General features: G+C 40.2%; 1 protein-coding gene across 1 annotated transcript in view; it reads right to left on the bottom strand.

Annotated features, from left to right (window-relative positions):
- The window catches only part of DRC3 (dynein regulatory complex subunit 3), a gene marked incomplete in the record, with an annotated part of 16,945 nt that overhangs the window by 4,052 nt on the left and 3,772 nt on the right, over positions 1–9,121 (bottom strand). The window contains 7 exon segments of the mRNA XM_072417437.1: positions 229–299; positions 856–987; positions 2,254–2,428; positions 3,117–3,229; positions 3,403–3,522; positions 4,362–4,508; positions 7,639–7,805. Of these exon segments, the coding sequence (XP_072273538.1) occupies positions 229–299; positions 856–987; positions 2,254–2,428; positions 3,117–3,229; positions 3,403–3,522; positions 4,362–4,508; positions 7,639–7,805 (925 nt within the window).

Genomic DNA, 9,121 nt, shown 5'->3' with positions numbered 1-9,121 from the left:
TTGTAAGCTCTTCGGGGCAGGGTCCTCTCCTCCTGTATCACTGTCTGTATTAGTCTGTCATTTGCAATCCCTATTTAATGTACAACACTGCGTAATATAATGGCGCTATATAAATCCTGTTTAATAATAATTATAATAATAATACACTGTAGCATCATAGAAAGCAACAGAGATACAGAAAACAAAAATGAAATCATTGTATGAATCATAAACCAGGGAAAAGGATATAGGCCTTGTATAGTTTCCAGAAATGTTGACATCAGTTCATTGATATTCCTTTCATATTCCTTAACGATCTCCTGTGTGCACAGAAAATGTGAAGGTTATTAGATAGGCACTTTGCAGTATATATATGTACAGGGCAGCACATTCCCTCATGTTTTATCTGTTTAAAGCAGAACTGAAATTAAAAAAAGCAGTTAAGTAGGTTCTTTATTGCAGAAGCGATATGCAAATGCCTGTGAGTTATGTCATTCTGGCCTTGCCAATCAAGGTGGCTGAAGATCCTGCACCTAGAAGAGGACCAGGTGCAGACGTTGGCACAGGGGAAGGAATGTGTAGAGGTGAGTTTAGTTACTAGTTAATAAAAGGCTTAAGATAAGAACTAAGGGGATCCTTTAAGATAATGCAAGAAATGGAATGAGGACACAAGACAGATCTAACTTTGTGCCAACATATCTGTTGATCTTATCAGATAACAAAACATTTTCAATGGTATATTTAACAGACCAACGGGGAACAAATGAGAAAAGTTTGTTGTTAGGGTTTACAAAATGACAGGAAATAAATGACGGATTTTAGTGCCTCTTATATAGAACATGATTACAAAGATTGGTCCACAAGGAGGAGACTCACCTCTACTTGGTCCACCAGCTGCAGCTCCAGGTTCAGTAGGGAGTCCATGAGCTGAGCAATCTCCTGACTGTATTGCAGTGATTTAGCATCAACGATCTGCTGGTCTGCGATCTGCGAGAGCTCATCCAACAGCTAGAGACATACAGGAAATTATACATAAATTCTTTATTTAGAGAACAATTACGTATGCATTTGTCAGATGAAATAAATGATTTTCTGAGTTTGAACATTCTGAACAACCCAGAATCAAAAAGTCTGATCATTAACAGTTTCTTCATGACAGTTCAAGCAGAAGCAGTCCTTCCTGTCTAACTGGATAATTAATCATCTGACTTGATCATGACCTGATTATCTATAAAACAACCTAAATGATCAGAATTAGACTTCCTACAGAGAACAAGTCATGACCAGGCAAAAGCAAGAATCCATATATTACATATAAAAGCCTAGGTCCAGATAAAATAAAGTTCAAAGTGGGGACTAATAATGTCAGGCAGGTTGTGACCCCACTCGGAAATTTTACCTTTTTTTTTGTCCATCTGGCAGTCCTACAACTGACTATAGTAGTGACCAAATCAGAAAGGCAGAGAGTAATAAAAGAAGTTTTTACCATTCTTGGTACAACTAAAATTGTGTTTTACAGTGGTACCTTGGTATAAGTCCTTAATCTGTTCCAGATCCTTAAACTTATACCAAACAGGACTTATACCAAACAAAATTTTCCCATAAGAAATAAAAGGAAATTGAATTATCCGTTCCCATGAAAAAAAAAATCCAATTTTTATTGGCATATTATACATTGATGGGGCTGTATAAAATAATTTAAACACTGCTTAATACTAAAATGCAAAAGTAATTAGATGAAATAAATGAAAATTTAACCTCACTCACAAGGTACCACTGTATTTCTGTGTCCCCATTTCAGGGATTTGTTCTAGAAGTGATATGTTCATTTTATTGTGAGTCGAGACCCATATGTCCTAGCATTTAAAGGTGAAAGGAAATAGTAACAAACAGGGCACCATTTAGGAAAACATATTAGCTTGTAGTTGAGATTCAAGCTTCAGACAGGTTCTCCTTAAGACAAATTATAATCACCTGGCTAATCAGAACGTTCTGGCTTTGAAAATGTCCCTGCAGTGTTCCCCCTGGCCCCTATTAGTTGGGTGCACCACCTGGCACTTTTCAGTAGCCACCCGGCTGTTTTTGGGTTGTTACTGAAGAGTTGGGTCACAATACAGGGGCCACCACGTGCCTACAATTTCTTCCCACCCAGCTTAAAAAAATTTCTGGGTTGAGCACAGCCCTGTATAATTTCTATATAGCATAATTCCGAGGTCACACTTTTATATATATTATATAAGAGCAGTGATAGGTATGCACCCTTTACAGCTATACCTCATTGTTGTTTATTTGAAATTCTTCAATTTGCTTGGCACTGGCCTCCTGGTTTTCTGTCACGGCCTCTTGCAGACATTGGTTGAAGATGGACATTTCTGCTTCTCTCTTCTCATAATGCTTGAGACCATAATCAAATATTGACTGACAGACCTCTGTACACTTCGTCCTGTATGTGGGGGTCAATGTTAAGGAATAACATGCTGTACAGATTCAAGATAATTAATTCAGTGACGATCAATTAAAATAAACCTATCAAAAATGATAGAACATAGCAATGTTCTGATATCTTTATAGACTTCAAATATCTACATATATATATTAATATCTATATCTTGAATTTTGGTACATGCTATGCATTGCATATTCACACTTTCCAACAATATCAAAGGTTGACATGTTGCCACCAGCACCATCATGCTGGCCGATTTCTACATGGATTAGCTTAATTGGAAAGGTATGGAAAGTAATATATTTTTTTGCACCTGAAGCAGTCATGCTCTCCACTGCTGATGTTCTAGAACGTGGACGGGTCATATGCATCCTCCCTTACAATGCAGGAGTGGTGGTCCTGCACTGTACATAATCATTCCAGAGAACTGCGACAAGCTAGGTAGAAAGGCTTTGCGAGACCGGATGAATGAAGCATGCACAACAAAGCAAGCATATCATCTTATATATTATCCTAGACTTATAAACTCCTGCAGTGAGGAGGAGAACCATTTTCAAGACACAACTGTCCTCAAAATGACTTACACCGCGACGACAGGTCCAATTAATATCTAAATTACTGGCACAACACGTCATTGATTTCAAATAATTAACATCCCTCCTAATTAATCACAAGGAAGATAGAAGGATATAAGTCTACTAATTCATCCACACCAGGGAGCGTAGACAATCGAGTTCCATCGACATCCTCTGCATACATGCCTTCAAAAAGGAAGGGGCCGTTCAGGTATTCCACATAGGCGGCCTGAATGTAAACATAATATAACAATGATTGATATATTTTCACAATATATAACATTTCTGGAAGTACAATTATCTGCTGCCCCTGGCAACTGACAATGACAGCTGTTGAGAAAATAAAAGAAAGTCTTTAGCGATAGGTGACACATATTAGTAAATTTTTTTTTCCGGGTTTACCTTGTGCTTATCAAGCTCCCGCTGACTTTGTTCTTCTTTTTCCCTCTTCACCCTCTCCAAAGTTTCATTATGATTCAGCTCTTCAATAGAGTACTGGTACTTCACATTGGCTATGTCTCTCTGAAATACAGATTGGATAAATGGAATGTTTTAATGGCTTCTAGGGCCAGGATAGAAATAGTTATGTATTTAAGTGTTTTTAACAAGCAGTAAATAAACTTTAAATTGGAACTAAACCTAACCAATGAAATATTATGAGCAGGTATGTTCTTTATTACAGAAGGACAGGCTATGTCCCTTCTGTAATAAAATAATCTTAGCTGAATGTTTGCAACAACTCTCTGCTCCAGAATCTTAATCCAATCCCCTTCTAGATTTAGGATCTTCAGCTATCATGGTGTTTATGCATTCCCAGCACCCAGTTATGCCCAGATTGTACACTGCCCATGAAAAAAAGAGACATTTTTAAATGTAGTTCTGATTTGAAAACAAGTACACAAAGCTCTGTAGTGGAGGAACTGGGAAGCAATTCATCCTTTCTTTTAGAGCAAAAGCAATGATGATTTTTAAGGTCCTTCTCTCAGCAGCTCAGCTCTCCCTTCTACCCCCTCCCAAGACTGGAGAAGATACACTGGATGATCCAAAAAATCTGGAATGGATCTGATTCAGGATTGAAACCATTTGCTAAAAATCCATGCCAGGTTTGCAGGATCACCCAGCTTCACTGATGAGAGTGTATCCTTTCCAGCCTAGGAGAGCTTTAATAAATCAGGCCCAATGACTTAGCACATTTTATCTCCCTTAGTTTCTACTAAGTGGGTCCCAGGCAGAGCGGTACTTGGATGACTTCAGAGATTCAGTGATGAACATTAAGGATAGATTGTATTGTATTGTATTGGAATGTATTTGTAATTGGGAAAATACAAAATATAAATGACAAACACAAAGTCCAATCTTACTATATTCTCATCGATAAGCCTGAAATCCAGATAGACCAGGTTTGGAAGGTGAGTGGCAACAAATAATTTATAGTTTTCATCTTCACAAATTGGATTCCCTGTCAGGCTTAGAGTCCTCAATTGCTCGAATCTGCGCAGGTAGACGAGCTGGAAACAAAGCAATATACTGAAATTATTAGAAATAAAGAACATATAATCTATATATAGTTATAAAATAATAATGCAAAATGTTTATAAATACAGAGTTTCCCTGCTGTGCGCCACAGCAGTATTCCACATAGCCTGTTTTGTCCAGCAATGTCACTTGCAGCACCAAAGAGAACTAAGAAATAGCAGCAGCCCCTGATCCCCCTTAGCCGTGCACCCTGTGATACTTTATTGGCATCCCCTGCACACTCTTAGGCTGAGCACAGCTGCAGGGGATTCTAGATGCAGATTGGTTCATTGCTCTATCCTGCGCTGTCATTGGCTGCTGGGACTTTATAGCCTCTCTGCTCCCAGTCACCAGTGCCTGTTGTAGTGTTAAGCTAGGCTGACTTGCTGCTGGTGTGTATTGTCTGATTTACTGTTGCTGACCTTGCCTGACCCTGTGAGTTTTTACTGCCTGGACTGACCTTTTGCCTGTGACTTTGCTTGTGTCTTGTCTCTGTGTACCATGACTGGTGGACAAATATACTGTGTATGACCTTTTCTTTGTATTCTAGACTTGTCTCTGTTGGAGTCTTAGTACTGCTTTATCTGTGGGCCTGGTTCTCTGCCAGCCCTTCCCCAGTCACCATCCCTTGCGCACTGGGTCCTGGGGCAACCGAGCGCTGGGAAACTAAAACAGTCCCCCGAGGCTGAGCAGGAATTTGCTATAGGTGAAGAGTGTGGTGTCAGATTGGGGGACTGGTGTCTGGTGAGTACTGTTGATAGACCAGGGCCTTACAAGATCAAAATGGAATTTTTGACCATCGCCCTCTCTCAATACAACTTTTAGCCTGCTCCCTAATATTTAAAGTAGATCTAAGGGCTGAACATTTTTATTATTTTAGATTAGTGAAGAGGTTGCATATCCTGTCCATTTCTTCTTTGCCATCTGTATCCCACATAGGAGACTACAATTCACTTACTCTTCTACAGATACAACAGAAAGGGAGAGTAAATCCCTCTAAAGAAAATACCTTAGCACAGTTGTCACTACAACATGGGTCTCTAATAAAGATTATGACTATTCACTTCCTGGTGACATTCTAACATTTTGATGTTATCTCCTATCTCCCTTCTCCCATATGTCTCCAAAATTCTTGAACGCCTTGTCTACAAAAGACTCACCCATTACCTGAGCACCAACTCTCTCCTTGACCCCCTCCAGTCTGGTTTTAGAGCTGCCCACTCCACTGACACAGCCCTTACTAAAGTGGCCAATGACCTCATCAGAGCTAAGTCTCAAGGCAACTTTTCCCTGCTCCTTCTCCTTGATCTTTCCTCTGCTTTTGACACTGTTGATCATCCACTTCTAATACAAATCATGCACTCCATTGGTATCAGTGACACTGCTCTCTCTTGGTTTGCTTCCTATCTGTCTGACCGCTCCTTTTAAGTTTATTTCAATGGTAACTCCTCCTCACCCACTCTCCTCCCTGTTGGTGTTCCACAAGGGTCAGTCCTTGGACCGGTTCTCTTTTCTCTGTACTCCCTGGGTAATATCATATCCTCCTTTGGCTTACAGTACCATCTGTATGCTGATGACACTCAAATTTATCTGTCCACCCCTGACCTGTCTCCCTCAGTCCTGGATAAGGTCTCATGCTGCCTGTCAGCCATCTCATCATGGATGTCGGACCGATTCCTGAAACTCAACCTGGATAAAACAGAACTCATCATCACCCCCCCCTCAATTCCAAATCCCCCCCTGACATATATCTAACTGTTAACAACACTGTTATTCGGCCCTCCCCTCAGGCACGTTGTCTTGGTGTCACCTTTGACTCGGCCCTCTCATTTACCCCCCATATTCAGAACATTTCCAGGTCCTGTCACTTTCACCTACGCAACATATCCAAAATCCGCCCCTACCTGTCCCCTGAGACCACCAAACTCCTTGTACATGCTCTTATCATCTCCCGTCTGGACTACTGTAACCTCCTCCTCTCTGGTATTCCACTAACCCGACTCTCTCCTCTACAATCTATTATGAATGCTGCAGCCAGACTCATCCATCCTTCCCTCCGCTCCTCTTCCGCTGCCTCTCTTTGTAGTTCTCTCCATTGGCTTCCATTTCACCTTAGAATCAAATTTAAGCTCCTGTGCTTTGCCTTCAAATCCCTCCACAGTTCTTGTCCCACTTACATTTCTGACATGGTTAAAAAATACTCCCCCTGCCGCTCTCTCCGCTCCCTTAATGACCTACTAATGACTTCCTCACTCATAACCTCATCACACGCACGGATACAAGACTTTTCTAGAGCTGCCCCGACTCTCTGGAATGGTCTTCTTTATCCTATTCGGCTTGCTCCTACTTTCTGCTCATTTAAAAGTGCGCTCAAAACCCATTTTTTCAAACTTCCCTACCCGTCTTCTTCTGTTTTTTGAAACCACCACTACTTCCCACCACTACATATCTCCCATCCTATTGTGTGTGAAATTCCCCCACCTGCTAGATTGTAAGCTCTTCGGGGCAGGGTCCTCTCCTCCTGTATCACTGTCTGTATTAGTCTGTCATTTGCAATCCCTATTTATTGTACAGTGCTGCGTAATATGTTGGCGCTATATAAATTCTGTTTAATAATAATAATAATAATAATAATAATAATGATAATAACATTAGCATGTACCATTGTCATTTACAAATGCACATTTTTGACGCACATGCATTGCAGGGCAACACAACAAATTGTAACGCACTACCATGCATTATGGTGCACTATATGGAATGAAATGCTACATGTCTAATATTTGGTTGGTTTCTGTGCAATGCCAGCCCATTCAAAATGAGAATGAATAGTTACTGTGTGATAGGACATGTGTAACACTTGTGGTTTAATGGACCACACAGAAACAAAGAAGTGTGAATGGGTCTTTAAACACATGTTGTGCCAGAAGTTTTTGCAAGAGCACACAGGAGCAGCAATAAAATCATACCGCATATAGCCGGGCAGCTTTCATACACTCACTCATGGCAATGCTCCTTAAATGATAAGTATGGTTTAAGCTGACCCAGTTCCTACTCCAGTGGAAAAACATGACCCTCAAATCTCATTGGTTAAGTTGGGCAAAACTCCCAGTCCTTCCTTACATTTTCCAAGGATGTCAGGTTATTGTTTCCAATGGATAAAACCTGCAGATGTTTTAGACTGTCCATGTTCTCGATAACAGAAATACGATTATTATACAGACTGAGATCTTCCAGTTTTGTGAGAGTGCTAAGCCCTTCGATCACTTCAATATTATTAAACGACAAGTCTGTAAAATAGATAAGGGAAAGTCAGAAGGTTTCCATGTAGCAAATATATGAAATAATAATTAGCATCAAGATCAGAACACAGGAAAGCCTCATTCACAATTCGTATATAAATAACATGCCTAGCCATCAATATTGCATGTGGTCTCTCTGCAGCTGATCTTTTCTATATTATTCACTTATCTGCCTTTTTCTGTATGGAGGTGGCTATCTTAATAGAGATAGGACTTTGCTTCCTCAGGTCAGAGTCTCCAACAAGAATAACAGTGAGCAGCACTGTAATGACCCCAATGCCTTTCATTGACATAGATAGGGATTTGAAAGGCTCGGAGATGCCGCCCTATCTGCATTGCCTGTAATGTGACAAGCAGGTGCACTACTGAGATCAACTGCACTATCTCTTGGGTTTATTATAGGAGCATGAAGGTTGTAGCTGGATCCCGTATGTCATTCAATGGGCCCTAGGTTCCCGTTCTGGCTGCCTTATGGGTGCCGCGGAACAATGAGCTAAAAAAGCAGTGTAACTAAAAGAGCCAATAAATATAAATGTGTATTGATATTATACAATTTGGAAAGGAAGATGAGAAAGAAGAGCTTAGAGTTTATTCTAAAATACACAGCTACAGCTATCTGGATCTATTTGGCAAATCATTACTTAAACTATGATATTATTTTTATTATTATTATTAATAATAATAATAATAATAATAATAAACAGGATTTATATAGCGCCAACATATTACGCAGCGCTGTACATTCCAATGGTATTATGTTATCAGTATAGTGTGAATGATATTGAGAACCTCCTATTCACCATGCTTCAACAGCCAAACAGCAGTTAACTCAAACGTGTTTTGCCCATACAGTGACAGCACTGATGCTCTGATGTAGCACTGATGTATAGAGATACATGGCCCATCAGTGTCACATGGGCTCAAAAAAAAAAACAGATTAGGTCTGATTTATTAACGCTCTCTAAGACTGAGAGGAGATACTTTCATCAGTAAACCTGGGGGAACCAGCAAACCTGAAATGGATCTGGTCTAGGATTGAAAACATTTGCTAACAAATGACTTTTAAGAAATCCATTCCAGGTTTGCTGGATCACCCAGGTTTACTGATGTAAGTGTATCTTCCCCAGTCTTAAAGAGCTTTATTAAATCAGGCCCAGTGTCTCTGAGCTTACACAGGGGCTGACTTTGCTCCCAGTGGCATGGGAACTCCTCCAAGTGACCATTGGGCTCCCTATTTATAGATGCCCAAAGGCCAAAAGAATGAGCTCACATGGCAGGCTGACAACTCTGCTGCAAAATGCGTC

The sequence above is a fragment of the Pyxicephalus adspersus genome, chromosome 7 (assembly GCF_032062135.1).
Source record: "Pyxicephalus adspersus chromosome 7, UCB_Pads_2.0, whole genome shotgun sequence".
Lineage (NCBI taxonomy): Eukaryota > Metazoa > Chordata > Amphibia > Anura > Pyxicephalidae > Pyxicephalus > Pyxicephalus adspersus.
Note: the sequence above shows the minus strand (reverse complement) of the source record. Positions and strands in the feature narration are given on the sequence as shown.